General features: G+C 37.4%; 1 protein-coding gene across 16 annotated transcripts in view; it reads left to right on the plus strand.

The window, feature by feature from the left end:
* LOC138703320 (germ cell nuclear acidic protein-like) overlaps positions 1 to 21,062 on the plus strand; it is a 300,735-nt gene that overhangs the window by 53,222 nt on the left and 226,451 nt on the right. For 15 of the 16 annotated variants that reach the window (XR_011333103.1, XR_011333098.1, XR_011333100.1 and 12 more), the window contains exon 4: positions 19,383 to 19,566. The exons of the other annotated variant lie outside the window; for it this stretch is intronic. Coding sequence is in view for 7 of the 15 variants with exons in the window: in XM_069831106.1 (XP_069687207.1) it covers positions 19,383 to 19,566 (184 nt within the window). In the remaining 8 variants the exon portion in view is untranslated. The remainder of the gene's footprint in view (positions 1 to 19,382; positions 19,567 to 21,062) is intronic. 16 annotated transcript variants of the gene reach the window in all.

Raw genomic sequence — 21,062 nt, forward strand, 5'->3', positions numbered from 1 at the left:
TCTTTGAAGCTTCCTCAAGAGCTTTTAGAGAGCTTGAAGCATAAACCCTGTCATTTTGCCGATTGAAAGATTCCTCAATATTGACGATTTTTTTCGTCAATAAAAAGAATCCTCTTATGCCCATGCTGAGCATAACACTGAAGAAGCAGTCTTGATTTAAGCTCCCTCTGCTGCTTCAACTGCAGACTGAGGAAATTACTTGTACTTCACCAGTAAACTCTTACCCTTAGATCACTTCTAAGTACTCTGTAAATCTTAAAATTTGCAGGTCACAAACCAACACAGAGTGATTCCTGACAGGATTTTGCCTAATATGAGCCACCACTGTTGAACTAGCCTCTTGGTTCTCATGGTGCGAGAGCAGTCACCTATTGTCTCTAGATCAATGTACCTCTTGATGGTCCAAAACACAAACATCCTGCTGATTTTAAGTTTTTTTAAGGGTTGTGGAAGTATCAGAAGCTGATTTCCCAATCCTGTGAAGTGCTGTCACTGCTACACGATTTTCATAATCACGCCACACTATACCTTAGCCGTATGGCTGATATGATACTTGACATCAATGCACCTATTCAGTATGTGTGTTCACAAGAGCCACTGTCTAGTTCTAGTGACAGTTTGTTATGATGAAGAGTGAAATTTCCGAACTAACACAATTAATAAATGAAATGAATGCTAGATCACAGGCAAGATCAAGAAACAGATCCCAACCAAGTCATCAACAACAGTATCATGCAAGATCACCAGTATATACATATTATTATAGAAAAATTCGTTCTGGCATCGCAAATCGAACCCAGTAACTTTCAGCTTTGAGCGCTGAGTACTCTTTCCATCTGAGCTAAACCCGGCCAAACTCTCCTCCTTTGTGTCACCAATGGCCTAATACCTGCATTTTAGACATGTAGTTCCTATGTGCAGGAGCACATATTTAAATGACTTTATGGCCACTTTCGACAACAGTTTTTAATCACTTTTAACATTGATATACAGGGTTAGTTAAAAGTCCCGCACCACCTAAATAACTTTTGAAGCATGTGGTTCAATGACATGAAACTTGGTATGTGGGGATAACCATATACTAAGAAATCAATAATGGTATTACCGAAAAGTAACTCCAACTCTCTTATTTTAAATTGAACACCCAATATATATATATTTTTTTTCGAATAATGCTCATTAAGAGCTTTTCAGAAAGTACTCACACTTGATACTTCTGTACGAATTCAGTGTTGCTAAGTCAAGAAAACAGAAAAGTGTATCAAATATTAAAATACTAAAATACTCCTTCGTTAACAAAAACAAAACAAAGCTAGCTCACCTTCTAAATTCTGTGTTCAAACTGGTAGCCGCCCTCAGCTGGTTGACAAAGTGTCAGTCAATCATAGAGACCATTTAAGGAATGATTTAACCAGGCTTTAGGACTATCTTGCACCACTTCCATTATTCGATGCTCCAGATCTTCTAAGTTGTTGAGTCTTTCTCGATATACTACTGACTTCAAATCTGGGCGACAAATCTGGGGATCTATCTGGCCACTCTGACATCTCTTACCAATCCATCGTTGTGGAAAAACCTGGTCTAAATCCTCACTAACATTCTGTCCATAGTGAGCTGGAGCTCCATCTTGTTGGAAATAGATGTCATCTCTGGGTAGACGATGGTTGGCTGGATGTGGAAACAAGTTTACGATGGTTGGTGCTACTAGTCACATCAAGTGGCTGGGTTCTGTGAGAAGTGTGGGGTGGCAAAGAATCCATAACAGTACTTTTCACCCTGCAGAATTCATATCCCTCTAAGGTGCAATGTGAGTATTGGTTTTCAAGGATCAGATGGTTAGGATTTTTTGGAGCAAGACGAGAGTGATGGGCAAAATGTTCCAACCACTTCAAGAAAAGTTCATTCGACCAACCATTTTTGGAACAGCTGTACAGTGCATCAGGAAGTCCGCCTTTTTCCAGTCGGGCACATTCGTTTCCGAGCAAATATAAACATCGGGGAAATATTGTTCCCAGCAGCACTTATGGCACATATCACAGTGGTGTGTGTATGTGTGTGTGTGTGCGCGCGTGCGCGTGTGCGCGCCATGCTGTGCACTTGTAGCTGCTCCTACTCGTTTTTGGTCTTTGGGTGCCAAAAAGTTTCAGGTTCTTGGACTGTTCCAATCCCTGTTTCGTTTACATTGTAGACATATGATGCCGAGAATCCATACTTTAGAAAAGCATCCTCAAGATTAGTGTAAAATTTCGAGACTTCTTCCTTATTGAAACCTTTAATGTGGTTAATACTTACTGCTTCTGGTTTTCTCAAAGACAAAGAAGGGTTTCGCTTGAGGAAACCTTCAAGCCAATAACGTCCTGTCATTTTTGTTTTTTTGGAGAATGGATGTTTTATTTTATTTGCTTCAGCAAACTCGTTTGGCATTAGACCATAGAAGAAATTTGCCAAAACTTTTAACTGGTTGCACATTTCTGCGTTTTGGTCAGGAGTAAAAACTGACTTTCTTTCCTAATTTAGGATCAATATAGTTGTGGTGACTCTCCTAAAGTGTGCTGAAGGAGATTCCAGTAGACTTCGACACTGACCTGATAGACTTTCCATCCTGTATACCTCTTAGGACTCTCTGAAGATCTTCTGCTGTCCAGCTGCCTCTGTTTGTCTTACACCTGTATTTGCTAACCATTTCAAGGAAATGCAAAAATAAATAAATAGTTGACTAAATAGACATACATAATAAAGTAATTAACTAATGAATAAATAATTAAAATAAATGAGTAATATTAAATGCGTGAACTATTAAGAATGAAACTATACCACTTGATATAATGCATGATATGCATTTCGAAAGGTTATATTCACGCGAAGGTAATGCCAGTATAGTGAAGGTAATGGCGGTCAGTTGACCGGTACTGCCTTCATTGCAGACATTTTGTAAAAATACAATAGATTAATGAATTAATGAATGTAGGTACCAATATGAAACTGCTACTCACTGACTAGCAACATGTATGAGTATATTCCTAGTGTGAAAGTATTAAATAAAACAAGATTAATTAATTACAGTAGCAGCCTGAAGTTCCTTTTGATTTACAAGAATATCAATGAAAACATACAAGCATTCCTCGTAACAGCTAGGCTTCAACTACTACAAAAAAGAATTTTGCACATAGTTAATATCATCATTCCAAAAGTGCAGCACCGGTCGGAAGACAAAATTGACTTATAGCTTTCGAGATAAAGAGGTGATCGGCATTCCCAACTGACCGGGCTTACCTGCAGCTCCCCTACATCTAAATATTTAGGGGTTTTGTTCATTTCTACTTCTCTAAAGGGGAAAAAAAATCTTCTGCTGGGGCAGTTTACAATTTGAAATACACAGATTTAAAAAAAAAAGAACTTTTTACCTACCCAAGAAGGAATATATTTCGGGACGAAACATAACGTCCTTATTCCAGGAAGTAGTAGTGGCACTCACCCCATACCGCCCACTGTAAATATGAGTGAATAAAAGGCAACCTTCCTCATACAACTACCTAGTATTCTAAAAATCACTCAGAAAGCAGCGTTGCCTTCATGCAGTGGAGTGGAACGAGAACATGACTTGTCTCGAACTATAATTGTTCTGCATAAGTCTTAACAAGCCGTTCCCATGCAATTTGCAACCTTACCCAACCTCTTCCTAATCCTTCCAGGGAAAACCTGTGTCAAGTCTGACATGAGCAGCAATAAAGTATTATAGATTTATTAATTTGTCCTACAGAATATCTGTAATATTGACAATTAATATTTGAGGAGAAAAATTCGCTCTGGCACCGGGGATCGAACCCGGGTCCTTGTTTCTACGTACCAAGCGCTCTGACCACTGAGCTACGCCGAATTCAATCCACAGCACAGGACCGAATCCTCCTCCTTCAATGTGTCCCTTTGTGGCCTGACATTGGACATATATGTCAACAAATATGCCAAACTCTCCTCAAATATTAATTGTCAATATTACAGATATTATTCTGTAGGACAAATTAATAAATCTATAATATTCTCATAGCTGCAGTGCATATATTTGTACAGATTACTGTGCACGTAACTGTGGAATCCCGGCCAAACAAGTCACTCAGCTGGACCTATCAAGACGGCATATAATAAGGAGTGTGACACCTACATGAAAATGAACAAGTAAAAATGTATCAGACCTGATGATCTTGCAGAATATTGTTCAACAAAGCATATGCCAGAGTTGCTAACATAGCAAATACTTTGTCAGGTTTTGAAGCAACAGGAATTTTTGCTTCAATTCCCAATTTGTCTCCAGATTCTGCTTATTATAACCCTGACCTTAACCCAGCCACATCATAGTGTAATCCCTCTAATCAGTCAAATATCTGTTCATCTGATCCTGTTTCTGCTCCACCTGAGCGCAATGTTGCAGTCAACCGTTTCTGTAGCTGTCAGTGAAACAGCAGGAAGAAATGAAAAACGCAATTACATACAAATCAGTATTTCCGAAATTATGAATTAGGTATCAGCTGGACCTAATAATCTAACAGTGGAAGATTAGGAGGAACGAAAAAGCAGCACTTTGAAATACTCACTTCTACACCTATGAAGAAAACGTTTTAGGCTAAAAAACAAAATAAACTGATGCAGAAAGAAGAAAAGAAATACAATCTTAAAAGATCTGCTGTGAAGAAATCTGATGCAACGAAAAAACTCCCAGAGAAGTTGTTTGAATCTTCATCAGAGGATAATGATCTCGTCATGTGTGATGACAGTGATGATGAACTGGAGAGTGACAGAGAGAAGTGCTTTCTGTGCAATGATTATGGTATGAATGTTAAATTATGGTATCAAGCTGCGGAAAGTGGGTACCTGCAGAGTGTAATGGTTGTGATAGTATCAAGGGGTATGAATGTGACTACTGTCTTAACATGTTGTTGTTGTTTTCTAATGCCAGGCGTTTGACAATAAAGTCATTTGACCTCTTGCACTCCAATATTTTTCAAAGATATTATCATGACCAGCCACTGAAGCACAGATTTTGAGGTGTTCCGAATCCATTTCTTGGTTTGAGTTGCACAATGGGCAGTTAGGGGACTGATATATTCCAATTCTATGCAGGTGTTTGGCCAAACATTCATGGCCTGTTGCCAATCTAAATGCAGCTACAGACGATTTTCGTGGTAAATCGGGAATTAACTGTGGATTTTGATGCAGAGAGTTCCATTTTTTCCCTTGCGATTGAGTTATCAAATTTTGTTTGTTGAAGTCTAAGTATGTAGATTTAATAAATCTCTTCACAGAGTAATACGTAGATTTAGTAACAAGTCTGTAAGTAGCAGTGCTGCACTTCTTTGCTAAAGCATCCGCATTCTCGTTTCCCAGGATTCCACAATGGGATGGTATCCATTGGAAAACAATTCTTTTATTGAGTGATATTAATTGAGAGAGTATTTTAGTTATTTCTGCTGTTTGAGATGAAGGTGTGTGTTTAGAGACGATTGATAGAATAGCTGCTTTGGAGTCTGACAATATAACTGCATTCCTAAATTTATTGATGTGGCATAGAAGATTCCTGAGACATTCACTTATTGCAATGATTTCACCATCAAAACTTGTTCCATATCCAAGAGATCTATAAAGTGAGAAGAGACAGCACGTAACACCTGCACCGGCACCTTGTTCTCTGGAGATTAAGGATCCGTCTGTGTATAAATAAAGCCAGTTTTGTGGAGGGTACCTAATATTAATTGTCTCTAAAGACAATTGTTTTAGTATTTCAGTGTTTACTTCTGATTTCAGTATTTCTTCTGTTAAATTTAGATTATATTCTATTATATTCTATATAACATGACTGGTTAAATTCCGTTCAGAGACCTAAGAAAAACTTTTAACTAAATCTGTAACTGAAAACATACGAGTAAGATTGTGTTTCATCTAACTTACTTAAGGCGGATTTGTAGCTAACAAAATATTGTATGCAGTTATTTTGTTTTTTTTTTTTTTTTTAAATATAATTTCGAACTGTTGAAGAAAGACAGATATAAGATTTTTAATTTTCATATTCATTATAACTTTGTTTTTGTGCAATTGCATTGATTGGTACACACATTGTAACATAGAAAATATTAAATAAATCATATAATAGGTTGTTCCCTTTAAAAAAATTAAATAGTCAATTTCATGATCGTTATTACCTTCATATGCTGGGAATGCCGGTCAATGCAGTGGTCTGTAATTAAAGAATTTATATAAAAATTAGCAACTGTTCATAAATGGTTAATAGATGCAGTTGAAAGTGGATAGTTCAACAGTTCTAATGCCTTACCAAAATTCGAATTGGATTATTAGTTGTCTGATACAGTCAGATTTTGCTTAAGTAACCGCCATTGCCTGCATCTCCCCTATGTAATACCAAGTCATAATATGTAATATGGGCTAAATATGTAAAAATATGTAGTATCAAATTTTAATATATTAATGGTAATTACAAGATTCTCAAAGATTTGTTATTTATATAAGGTTAGGTTGAAAGGAATATAATATGTAATTACATAAAAATCCGGTCCCTAATCATCAGTTGCACTTTTCGGGCGACCTGATCTTGGTAAATTCTTTACACTTCTAGTTTCAGTGAATTTCCTTACGTTCGTTGTCACTGTTGTATGTGGAATTGGATTGCGATCCGGATGCATACCATTAAATAAATTCACCACCTCTCAATGAGATCGTTGTTAGTCTCCATAGCCAAAAATTATTAAAATTTGAATTCTTTCCCTTTCACTCAACATAAGACAGAATTATTTAACACACTAGAATGTCAGATTCAATTCCTTAAATAAGATGTCTGTATCAATAAACATGTTTCCATGGATATAAACAAAGGACAATCAAATGACAGTAAACAAAAGCGTTTTACCCATATTCCATGAATATAAACAGAGGACAGTCAAATCACAGTAAAACAGTAAACAAAAGAAGTGTTTTACTCGTATTGTAAAGAAAACACCTTTTAGGATATCTATATATATATAATTTGAACTGGTAATGGAAATTACGGGAAAACAGCTGAACGGATTTTAATGAGTGACCCCTCATTTTCATGCCTGGCATCCAAAGTTTTTCGGAAAAGTAGTAGTTTTCAGTGAAATGTCAATTTTCCTGCATAATTTTCCTATTATCCAAAATCCATCTGTTGTCAGTTTTGAGAACTAATTTTACTGAATCACGGCTGACTTGATTGAATTTCAGAACAAAACACACACTACAATAAACAATAGGCTATTACACGAAGGCCATGACCTGCAGGATTGCCGACATATTTAGAGTTCAATTCAATTTGTTATTAAAAACTGATTCTGCATTGTATAATTTTCTGAGGACAGCTGTGTATTGGATATTCAAATCTACGAAACTTGAGGTGGTTTGATGACATTATTACCATTAGAAATTAAATATTATTTTAGCTAATATCATGATGAGTCTATTCTTCATTAATTGTACATAATATTGATGCTATATTGATGACATGAAAGTGAAACGTTTTGAGGTTATGTAGCCTACGTAAATGTAGAGAATATCTTAATTTAGATCTTCATTTCTATAATTTACTGAGTGACTGCTATATATAACTACAAAACTTAAGATAATAATATTGTTATTAAAAATCAAATATTTTTATACTTATTAAACCAGTGGGGTTGGGTCTTTTTCATATACTTAATGGCGGTGTAGCTCAGGATAGGGACCAATGGCGGGCTTATGTGAGGGCAGCAATGAACCTCCAGGTTCCTTAAAAGCCAGTAAGTAAGTAAGTAATGGCGGTGTAGTGTAGATATTGATATGTGTCATTGCCTTCAGTATTGGCTCGAGAGAGCGCAAAAATTACAGTTCATAAGGAAAGATAAAAAGGTATTACTTACTGATAAAATAAGAGGCCTAGAAAATTTTGTAGTCTCCAGATCATTTCAGCAAGATCTCTTAGTAGGATAAAATGATTTTACGCTCTAAATTTCAAGTGCTACATGCAGCAGCTATATGAAAATGCTATTGTTCGAAAGCTTAGCAAACCTGACATTTTTTTTAACTTTTGCCTACAATCCACAATGACCTGAAATAGCTACTGCTATCGTCCTGACATTGATATTTGCATTTTCGCGTTGAAACTCAAAAACTGAAGTTGGATAGGTTCAAGAAAAAGTCTTTGGCCTAAAAAAATCCATTCAGAGGGAGTATGTTTCATTATTATGGAAGCAAATAACTATCAAAAAGACAAGTATTCTTCATTGAAAATAAATCTGAAAAATATTTTATTTGAACGTCTAACGAACTTAGTTTGCAGCAGCATTTGCTGCACAAGCCACTAGTAAGGCTTTAATAAACAGAAAACCAATACAGGTTACTACAACAAACAAACACGTTGCTATGACACCAAGTAATTCATTTTTACTACATTCTTTCCCTCTTTGATGTTACTGGCTAACATAGTCATTCAGGTACTTAGGCGATACTCTTGTCCGATTAGAATGACGAAGCTGCTGTTCTTGTAGACCATTATCACTGTTATTTTCGTTCCCACCATTAACTATAGAGTCCTGTCTTACAGGGATGCTGTTCTCTTCGTCATTGACGCACTCTGTGTGTTTTTCTATGAGATCCTGCTCTTTGTTGTCATTGTCATGTGGTAACATAGATGGCGATTTCTGGGCACATGGAGCTAACTGCCTTGTAGATACAGTATCTTCTCAACCATCCGAGTAGCGGACATGAGCATACTCAGGGTTCGCTTCTAGAAGTTCTACCTCATCAACCAAAGGGCAATATTTTGTAGGATGCTCATTACGTTTTAGCAGGTGGTCCAGGTGTTGTTAGCCATGTTGGTAGAGAAAAACCATAAGATGATCTCCTGGAATGAATAAACATAAATTCATGGGGAGTCTGGTTAGTTGCAGTGCACAGCAACGATCTTATTGAATGAAGGGCATCCAGGAGAACTGTCTCCCACTGTGATACTTCTAACTTTCTGCCTCTCAGAGCTAATAAAATAGTTTTCCATATTATCCCATTGTACCTTTCAGCTTGCCCATTGCCTTGAGGATTATATGGAGTGGTGCGACTAGATGCTATGCCATGACTTGCTAAGAAAGCTTTCAATTCATACGATATAAGGGATGTACCTCTGTCTGAATGGATGTAAGAGGGCATACCAAATATGGAGAAAAGTTGTTGTAAACATTTAATTACTGTCGAAGACTTCATATCCGAGCAAGGAAATGCGATGGGATATCTAGAATATTCGTCCACAACTGTCAGAATGTACCGATTTCTAGTAGTTGAAGGGATTGGTCCCTTGAAGTCTATATTTAATCGTTCAAAGGGTGAGGTTGCCTTTATTAATTTTCCGTTGTGTCTGAAAAATCTAGGTTTAAGTTCTGCACATACATTGCATGATGCAGTTACTTTCTTAATATCATCGAGTGAGTATGGTAAGTTTTTACTTCTTACCCAGTGATAAAGACGAGTTATTCCAGGATGGCAGAGTGCTTGATATAATGTTCTTAGTTTGTCTCCAGGCATTTCTGTAGCAGAACATATACGGGAGAATGCATCAGCAACTGCATTTTCTCGTCCAGGCTGGTAAACTATATCATATTTATAACACGACAGTTCAAGTTGCCATCTCTTAATCTTCTCATTCTTTATCTTGTTCTTTGTAGTATTATTAAACATGAACATAACTGATTTCTGATTGGTTATCAGCTTAAAATAACTACTTATGAGGTAATGTCTCCATTTACGCAAGGCCTCAACAATAGCATAGGCTTCCTTTTCGACAGCAGAGTGCCTCTGTTCGGTTTTAGAAAGAGTTCTAGAGAAGAAAGCAACTGGTCTCCCTGACTGTGACAAAGTCGCGCCAGTAGCAAAATCAGAGGCATCTGTTTCAACTGTAAATGGGGAGTCTACATCAATAGAAGTTACAATTGAATCTGCAACTTCTTGTTTTAGACTTTTAAAAGCAAGTGCAGCATCCTGAGTCATAGGAAAAGACTTACATTGAACAAGAGGTCGTACCTTCTCGGAAAATTTGGGTATCCACCCTGAATAATGTGCAAACATTCTCACTGCACGTCGTAAAGTGCGACTGTCACTAGGTTGAGGTAAATTTAACAGAGGGCGAAGTCGTTCAACATCTGGCTTGATAGTTTTATTCTTAATTGTATAGCCTAATAAATTGATACGTCTAGTAGAGAAGACAGATTTATTCTCATTTAGTGTGAGTTGAAATTTCTCTGCAGCTTTGAGTAAATGTTGCAAATTAATATCATGTTCTTCCTGAGTACGTCCACATATTGTTACATCATCCGAGTACGAAAATGTGTCCTTTAGATTTTGTGATTCAATAATAGCGTCAATAGCTCTTTGGAAACATGGTACCCCATTCGTTACACCAAAAGGAATTTGACAGAACTGATATAATCGACCACACCCCTCGAAAGGCGTATATGGCTTATCTTTCGACATAATAGGTACCTGGTGATACGCACTACGCAGATCTATAGTGCTGAATATTTCATATTTACTCACTTTCCTTACGTCTTCTAATCGAGGTAGGGGATATGCGTCCAAAAGAGTGAATCTATTAATCATCTGAGAGTAATCAATTACCATTCGTCTTTTATGATTATCACTGGAAGTGATTAAGACCTGTGCTCGCCATGGAGATTGACTTTCTTCTATGATTCCCTCTGATAATAATTTTTCAACTTCTTGTTTTATGACCTCATTGTCCTCATTTGAGTGTCGTCGAGATTTTATGGCAATAGGAGTGCAATCAGAAGTAAGTGTGTTAAAAAGTGATGCTGGAGGGACAAGAGCAGTAACTAAACTGCATACTGAAAGAGGATCTTTAGATCCACCAAACGAAATATTGAGACTAGTGTGCTGTCTTAAAATGTCATGTCCAATAATTACATCAGCACATAAGCCTTTTAAAATTAGCAGGCTAATACGATTATATGTGTGATCCTTTAATTGTAATGTTACTATACACATTCCTTTCACATGAGATTGGAGAGATGTAGAAGCCATAGACACATGACCTTGAGCTGGTAAAATCTTGAACTTATGAGTAGATGCAAATTCAAGACTAATGAAACTTTGTGAACTTCCTGTATCCACTAATGCATCAGTTTCAGAGTCATTAACTTTAATTTGTATAACAGCTTTAGAAAGACAGGATGGTGAAGCAGCTAAGAGGGACGCTGAAGTTTTATCTTGAGATTGTTTGAAAAATTTCGATTTACAAACATTAGCAAAATGCCCCATTTTGGCACATTTCTTACAGATGGCATTTCTAGCCGGACACTGAGTACGAGGGTGCTTTTCGCGACCACAAAAATAGCACATCATTTTCGTAGCTGCAGAAGTAGGTCCGTCTCCATAAATAGACTTTTCATGGTTTAAAGGTTGTTTATTCTGGTCAAGTACAGCATTAACAGACGGATTTACAGCAATAAAAGATTTTGAATTTTGTTCCGCCATTTCTAATGATCTGGCTTGACTAATGGCAGCATCTAATGGCAGTGTTAAATTTTCAAGTAGACGTTGCCTTATATGCCGTGATAAGAGACTACTGATAAATGAATCACGTATAAATTCATTTTTATTTTGGTCAGCTGACACAGCCTTGAAATTGCAATCTTTGCTTAATAATTTTAATGCTTCAACATATTGATCCACGGACTCAGCCTGAAACTGACATCTAGTAGAAAGTTGGTACCTGGCAAAAATTTCACTCTTCGGTTTAACATACAAGGATTCCAATACTGCGATAGCAACAGAGTAGGTGCAAACTTTGCTGATATGCTCGTATACAGAGGGAGCAATGTAATTAGTGAGCAGCAAAAGCTTCTGTTCTTCATTAGCTTTTGTAGATTCCACAAAATTTTTAAACGTACAATACCTGTGCTTCCACTGCTGTTCTGCGCCATTAGTATTCACCTCTACATCAAATCTTATAGGACGTATTAATTTATCCATAGTTAATTTATTATTTTATGTTTTCTGTTTATTAAATTGTAAAGAAAACACCTTTTAGGATATAAGGCTTTAATAAACAGAAAACCAATACAGGTTACTGCAACAAACAAACACGTTGCTATGACACCAAGTAATTCATTTTTACTACACTTTCCCTTTCGCTCAACATCAGACAGAATTATTTAACACACCAGAATGTCAGATTCAATTCCTTAAATAAGATGTTTATACCAATAAACATGTTTCCATGGATATAAAGAATGGACAATCAAATGACAGTAAACAAAAGCGTTTTACCCATATTCCATGAATATGAACAAAGGACAGTCACATCACAGTAAAACAGTAAACGAAAGAAGTGTTTTACTCGTATTATTCGTTAGACCTACACTTTTCTGTGTGTTTTTTTTTTTTTTTTTATTTTTTTTATTTAGCAACACTCAATTTGTACAGAAGTATCAAGTGTGGGTACCTTTGAAAAGCTCTTAATGAGCTTTATTAAAAAATAAAAAAATATATATTGGTTGTTCCATTTAAAATTAGAGAGTTGGAGTTACTTCCGGTTAAACCGGAAGTAGAAAAAACTAGTTCTTAGTATATGATCATCCCCACATACCAAGTTTCATGTCACTGAGCCACATGCTTCAGAAGTTATGTAGGAGGTGCGGGACTTTTAACTAACCCTTTATACTAATTCATATATGAAGACTTTGCCTTCTTCATTGAATAATCTATGACTATAAGTAGCCGTACATATTATTAGAGAAAAATTCACCAGGATATAATGCTGCATCAGGAATCTGCTGGTACCACTATACATTTAGAACAAAGTAAAGTGTATACAGCTATGTTCTTCTTTTTCTTTTCTTTCATGTAGGTGTTACCACCTATTTTATTCATGAATCAAGCCTTTACATCTTCTTTCTAGTCTTCCTCTACTTCTCCTTCCAGTTGAATCCTTATCTTTTGCAATTCTAATAATTCTATTGCCATTTTACCCTCATTCTGATTCCATTCTATTCTCCTTTCTACCCCTTCTGCTACTGGTTGTATTCCACACATCTCTCTTATCTGTTCATTTCTGATTCTATCATAATAATGTTTTGCCACTTACCTTTCTTAATATTTTCATTTCATTTGTGTTCATCATCCACCTTGTTTGAGTTGCTTTGGTTCTTGTTTCTAATGCATATGTCATTATAAGTTTAATCACTGCTGTATAAAGGAGAAGAATGGAATGTGTGAAGAGGAGACAAACTAGAGTGCCAAAATTATAGAGGCATAACTCTCCTATGTACAATGTACAAAATATTCACTTACATTCTCCGGAAAAGATTGGAAAAATACTACGAGAATATCATAGGCGAGTACCAAGCCGGCTTCCATGCAGGAAGGTCGACCATAGATCAAATTTACACTGTTAAAGGCATGACAGAAAAGTTGTGGGAGTATAATCTCAACTTATACCATTTGTTTGTAGATTTCAGAACAGCTTATGACAGCATTAATAGACAAGGATTATACAAAATTATGATTCATCAAGGGATACATCCAAAGATAATCAGATTCGTCAAGATGACCATGGCAGAAACCAAGGCTCAAGTGAAGATATATGGTGGTTCAACAGAACAATTTAATATTGTTAATGGGCTGAAACAAGGGGATGCTCTAGCACCAATGCTCTTCAGTCTTGCTTTACATTGGGTCATAACACAGACAGGTATAGATCCTAACAGCACTTTATTTTACAAAAGCATTCAAATAGTAGGATACGCAGGAGACTTGGATGTTATGGGACGGTCATTGACAGCAATAGAAGAAGTGTATAAAGACCTGGAACAAGGAGCCGCTAAAATCGGGTTGCAGATTAATGCAAGTAAAACCAAACGGATGACACAAATAAGAAATAAACAGAATATATACAACCCTCCTAATCTGACGATAAACATGTTTGAAGAAACTGAGAAGTTTAAATATCTTGGAACAGTAATGACAAGTAACAATAACGAATTAATTGAAGTACAGAGTCGAATCACTGCAGCCAATAAGGCCTATTTTGCATTAAGCGCAATATTGAAATCTAACTGTGCACAATGAAACAAAACTTAAAATATACAAAACAATTAGTAGAAGTATTCTCTGTTATGCAAGCGAAACTTGGACATTATCTAAGGAGACAGAAGCTAAACTAGGTATATTTGAACGCAAAATACTCAGAAGAATTTTTGGACCGGTGCAAGAAAATATGCAGTGGAGAATACGTTATAATAACGAGCTATATAAATTATATAGAAGTTTCGATATTGTTACTTTCATCAAATTAAGGAGGCTTGAATGGGCTGGACATGTGTATCGGATGGAAGGGAACAGAATACCAAAGAAGATCTTAGAAGGGAAAATACATGGTAAAAGACCAATTGGAAGACCCAAAAATAGATGGATAGATGCGGTAACGATGGATTCTCAGGACTATCTCGGAACAACTGCCTGGAGGAGATTAGCACAAGACAGGGACAGTTGGAGGAAGAAAATTGAGGAGGCTAAGGCTCGACTTTGGGCTGTGATTCCATCATAGTAGTAGTAGGAATGTGTTAAGTGGACAGACAGACAGACAATAAGAAATGAAGTTGTATTGGAAACAGTGGGTGAAGAAAGAATGATGCAGAAACTGATCAGATGATAGACGACATTAAGATACATGGGTCATACAAGGAGACAAAGAGGAAGGCAGAAAATAGGAAAGATTGGAGAAATCTGGGTTTGCAGTGAAAGACCTGCCCTTGGACAGAACACTAAATGAATGAATGAATGAATGAATGAATGAATGAATGAACGAGATTCTGTAGAATGAACAAGATTATTTCCACAGCTAATGTGAACCATTCTAATTAATTTTAATTAAATCAAGTTGTTGTCCAATTTTGTGGTATAGGCATATCCTGGAGTATTGCATTGGTTCATACAGAATGTTTCTGCCATGGATGGCTTTAGACTAGTGGAGCGAGAATCTGTTTCCAATTCATTTGGTTGCATGTTCGAACCCACTGTCATGCATTCCCTCTTTTTTTGCTCAGTATTTGTTAAATTAATTTACTTATTTGTTAACAGTCTCTACCACATTACTTATTTACTCTGAATTCTTTTCCCTGGCACTTACTCTAGCTACTAAGGGATGACATACAACGAAACAAAACTAATTTATTACCTCAACTAGTCGTGCTCTTGTGAACCAGATCACTCGTTATCTGATCATGCACACTGCCTCCTTTCTGGGACTTATAAAGTATCTGTGCAACAAAACTTTTTTCTAAGACTGTACTTTAAATACATGATTGTCGCAAAAGATGCGATTTTGCTGCAAACATTCTTCATGAGATTTTGAGTTTTTAGTGTGTATAGTGTTTAAGTTGAGGGCACTGAACATGTTCACCAATGGGCTTATGGAAATCCACGTGCCATTGTTGAACATGAGAGCAATAGCCTGAAAGTTAATGTGTAGTTGTGGTGCTCTTGGAAGAGAGAAACAGATTGTTACCTTTGTGGAGTTTACTGTAATCTTAATAAGTTGGAACTGTGTGGAGTATTCTAAATCTCTAACACCAATATAATCTTTCAGCAAGATGGTAGTTCTCACACTTTCTGGTATAATTTGGATATTCTGAAATCACACATTTGCACAAAGATGCTCAGAAGGGGTGGATGGAAACCATGGTCACCATTCTCTCCAGATCTCACTATTCTGGACTTTTAGCAATGTGATTACATCAAGCTAAGAGTATATAGTGTACTACTTAGATGTATGCCTGACTGCCAAAGGAGACCACATCAAACTTCAGTGAATACACAATAAAATTTTGGAATTATTATTTTATTTAATTGCTACTGAAGCTTTCCTGGCGACGTGATAATTCGAAATTTTCTCGGGCTTCCAGCCAGGTCATAAGTTGGTGATCCACCGACGTTTCGAGGATGTTCATCTTCCTCATCTTCAGGGTTAAATCATATCTGAAGGTACCTAGCTCCTTAATTTATAGTGCCAGAGGGAGTCAGCCGAGAAGCTGTGCGCCGATTGGCTGTTATTAGTGCGGACCGTGGCGAGAACGCTGCCGACGTGTCGTCTTGCTTTGTGCTTTCCAGCTGAATGACCTTGGGTCTCACGGTGGGCTTGGCGGACTAGTTCTCATGTGTCCTCTGCTGATGACGGCCCGTCGTCCGGGCGGTGAGAAATTTAATAGCCGGTGCCCATGCCGCGCTTAGTTGGAGACCTGAGTCCCGGTTCAGGTTACCGCGTTCCGCCGGTATGGCCAGGGTTTCTTTTACTCTTCTATCCCAATAGCCCGCACACTTTACCAGGACCTCGGTGTTATTGAAATTAGCCCTATGGCTTTTTTCAATGCAATGTTCAGCCAATCCGGATTTTTCGGGCTGCATTAATCTGATGCTTCTTTGATGTTCCGAAAGACGCGTCGCTATTGTGCATCCAGTCTGTCCAATGTAAGCCGCATCACATTCACATGGGATGCGGTAGATACCTGGTACTCTGAGGCCTAGATCGTCTTTTACTGATCTGACCTTGTTCCTGATTTTTGGCGGAGGTTTGTGGATTGTTTTTATTCCATGCTTGTGGAGCAGTCTGCTTATCTTTCCCGACAACTTCCCTGTGAATGGTAGACAGCCTGTGGCTGGTTTTTCCGCTTCTAGTGAGTCCGTGATGGGCTGCTGCTGCTGCTGCTTCTTGTGTCTTGCTCTATTCAAAGAGGCCGTGATGTCTTTAGCCAAATATCCATTCTGCTGGAGGGTGAGCTTCAGGTGTTGAAATTCAGTGTCTAATTGCTCCGGGTCCGATATAGAGACTGCTCTATGGGCCAGTGTGTTAAGTATGCCCTTCCGCTGCGCTTTGTGATGGAAACTATTCGCGTTCAGGTACAAGTTGGTGTGTGTGGGTTTACAGTATACCGCATGGCCAAGAGATCCGTTGTTATTTCTGGAGATAAGGATGTCCAGAAATGGGAGTTTACCGTTCGTTTCAACCTCCATAGTGAACTGGATCTGGAGTCGTAGACTGTTTATATGCCTGAGAAAATCTGGTAATGTGTCTTGTCCATGAGGCCAGATGACGAACGTATCGTCTACGTATCTGATGAAATGTGTAGGCTTTAATGGCGCTGTAGCTAGTATTTCATGCTCCAGATGCTCCATATAGTAGTTGGCTATGGCTGGTGAAAGCGGAGAACCCATGGCGACTCCGTCTATCTGTTCATAGTAGGTGTTGTTCTGTAGAAAATATGTGGAGGTGAGCGTGTGGCAGAACAATTCCGTGATGTCAGGTGGAAATTGATTGGAAAGCAGTAGCATGGCTTCCGAGAGTGGAACCCCGGTGAAGAGGGACACTACATCGAAGCTGACTAGAAGGTCGGACGGTTTCACTTTGATGTTGTCTAGGATCTGTACAAATTGTGTAGAGTTCTTCACATGATGTACGCACCCACCCACCAGTGGTTGCAGCAGGTTAGTGAGATAGCGGGCCAAGCGATATGTAGGGCTGCCAATCGCATCTACTATAGGCCTTAGCAGTACCTCTGGCTTATGTAGCTTGGGTAGACCATATAACCTGGGTGGTATATTGCCTGATGGTGAAACTAACCGCTTACTCTCGGCGCGGAGACTGGATTTCTTGATTAGCTGGTTGGTGCGTCTCTCTACTGAGCTGGTGGGATCTTTCTAGAGATTTTTATATGCCGGATCGTTCAGCAGTTGATCAATCTTCTCCTGATACTGCGTTGAGGAAAGGAGGACTGTGGCATTTCCCTTATCAGCTGGCAGAACGACTAAGTTGTCGTTCTTCCCAAGCATCTGCAAGGCTTTATTCTCCTCTTGGCTGATGTTGGGCTTAGGAATGGTGGCCTTGGTAACAGCCCTGGCAACTTCTCGGCGTATTTCTTCTGCGCTGTCTGATGGGAGCTGGTGGATAGCGCCTTCAATACTGCTAATGATGTCTGCGACCGGAATTTTCTTTGGAGCGGGAGCGAAGTTGAGACCCCTGGCACATGAGACACATGAGAACTCGTCCGCCGAGCCCACCGTGAGACCCAAGGTCATTTAGCCGGAAAGCACAAAGCAAGGCGACACGTTGGCAGCGTTCTCGCCGCGGTCCGCACTAATAATAGCCAATCGGCACACAGCTCCTCGGCTGACTCCCTCTGGCACTATAAATTAAGGAGCTAGGTACCATCAGATATCATTTAACCCTGAAGATGAGGAAGATGAACAACCTCGAAACGTCGGTGGATCACCAACTTATGACCTGGCTGGAAGCTCGATAAAATTTCGAATTATTTAATTGATGTTTCTCAACTTTATCGTTTTTTTTTGTTTTTTTTTTTTTTTTTTTAATAATACTGGGAGATTCTGTAACTTTGTTACACACTTTTACAGGTAAGAGGAGATCATTATGAAAAACCTTCATATGGGAACCTGTGTCCAGAAATATTTCGTTTGTTAATTGTAGAACATGATGTGTGTTCAGGGTGTCTACTTGTCTGGAAAACTGGATATCCAGCGCAATTCAGGGAATTTTGTAAATTGTGGGAAAACTGGGAAATGTCAGGGCATTCCAAGGAAAATCTGGAACTTCATTCCTCCAAATAATACCGATCACACTTAATTAGGAAATGGTTGACCATTACTTTTAATGTTTTTATACAGTATAAATGTGTCTAAGGCAATGAAGTTGACCATGGTCCTGTTCCGCCATTGTACTTTGCAACATCACATTTCACTTCTAACTTTTCAGAAGTTGAAAAGTCTCTCTGTCCCACCATAAATTATTCGAAACTCCTTTAATATGAAATTAAAAAAAAAACAGTTAAAAGAATTATTTAATGGAATTATACTTTATTTTCAACTTCACTTTATAAATTGTAACATCAGGGGAAAAAATGAAGTAGTCAGGAAAACAGAGAAGTGTCAGGGAATTCTAAAAGTAGATTTGAGTGGACTCTGTAGTGTTGTCAGAATGCTTTCTCTAACCACAGCGTTTTAGTGTAAGGGGTCATGGTAAAATGTCTTGTATATGTTTTGATTACACACATTGATTACATGTAAACTATTTTCTTTAGTTTACAAAACATATTTATTTATTTATTTTCATTAGACATATCATGCTTTTATACTTAGGTAATAATGTATATTGGACAAGTAGTAACTACTGATGACTGCTATGTGCTTTTATAAAAAAAATATAGGGAGTTTATTTCTGTCATCTCTCATCATGGCTTGAACAAACAGTAGTTAAAAGTATGTTAACATTTGGGAGTGTTGACAGTAATAAAAGTTACTTCATTTTTCAGTTTTGGAGAATGTACGACACAATTATGAATCTTCTGGTAAGAATTTTGAAAATTCTCTTGGCAAGTCAGTAGATTTTATTACTGATAATGATGATGATGGAGACAACAGCCTGGGCTTTTACCAAAGTGTATTCCATGACAAAGTTCTTAAGGATCTGAAGAGTGAGCCCTTCTATTGCATACAGTAAGTTACAGTTTATTTTCGTTTGTAGCAGAGAAACTTTGCAGATAGAAGCTTTCCTTTGTATTGTCGGACCATTGGATCTGTGTCCTCGTAAGATATGTGAACTGAACCCTAATTCCTTCTGAGCCTTGGTAATTCATTTCTCTCCCTTCATTCCTATCTCTCTCTTTTCTGCCTCTCTCCTTTTCTCTCCCCCACTACTCACAATTTTAAGCCTTCTTGCGGGACAGTTTATTTGCGCTTGCAGTCCAGTGTTGTCAACTCAACATGAATACTGTAGCACGGAGTGGTGAAAAAAATATTAAGCAAGTGATAGCATTTTTCGATGAAGAGAAACAGGTCAATATCTGTTTACTATAAATCAAGCAACAATAAGAGCAGCTACGATCAAAGGTGAGGCTTATTTTATTTCAATTGATTACGTATTAAAATTACTTACTTAACTAATACTGATATAATACAACATTTTTATGTAATTTATATAGGCAAGTCAGAGCGCCTAATAAAGAAAATCAAGAGAGAGGGAGTCTGCAGGAAATGAATCACCAGGGTCAACAGACCAAGGGAACTTTTAATTCTTGTAGATATCTGCAGTGCTTGTGAAAAGTGACATAAGTCAGTTTTCACAATCCTTTTTTGATAATTTATGGACAACTTACACTGGTTTATGTCGAATTATTGTAATGGGAGGAATACCTATGTATTTTTTTCCAAGTGAACAGATGTTCCGTAAGTTCTCAATAAATTATCAAAAAAGGTTTGTGGAAACTGACTTGTGTCACTTTTCCCGAGCACTACAGATATGGACCGATGTATTTTAAGAAGAAAGATACAAGAATTTTATACCATACAGAAAAAAGTTCCGACTTTGAAGAAATTATTGAAGGTTGCTAGAGAAGTAATAAATTTCCAAGGTGAGAGAGAAACGTTATGGATTAATGGAAAAGAAAGTACCTAGATTTATCAAGTTGGGTGAAGGCAGCAGCAGCAGCGATAGTAGTGATTCAGATTCAGATATGTCTGGGATATGCCCTCTGTAATTTCATACATAATACAAGTCTTGGTCTGTTGTAAATATGTAAATATTTTCTTAAGCATAAATTAGAACTTCTTGCACATTATCACTATGTGATGTTATATAGTATGTAAATAATTTCGTACCATGTAGTAACTTAGCCGGTCCCTAGCCCAGATGAGAAAGGAGGGTACATGACTATCTCTTCATTCATTCCTACAATTTTATAATTTTATTAGGACTTCAGGATCACATTACAAACCTAAAAAAATCAGATAATGAGGTGAAGGAAAAGTATTTATGACGAAAACATTTCTCTTTAAAAACGAAACAGATTCCCTTCACGTAATTTTCATTTAACCAACAAAATATATCCACTGTAAACATATAATTATCTCCAAATAATCGTAGAAGTCAATCAGCGTCATTAGACCTACTTAAATTAAATTATGAATAAATAATAATTTATCTCACATTATTA

This window comes from Periplaneta americana, chromosome 7, assembly GCF_040183065.1.
Source record: "Periplaneta americana isolate PAMFEO1 chromosome 7, P.americana_PAMFEO1_priV1, whole genome shotgun sequence".
In the NCBI taxonomy this organism is placed as follows: Eukaryota; Metazoa; Arthropoda; class Insecta; order Blattodea; family Blattidae; genus Periplaneta; species Periplaneta americana.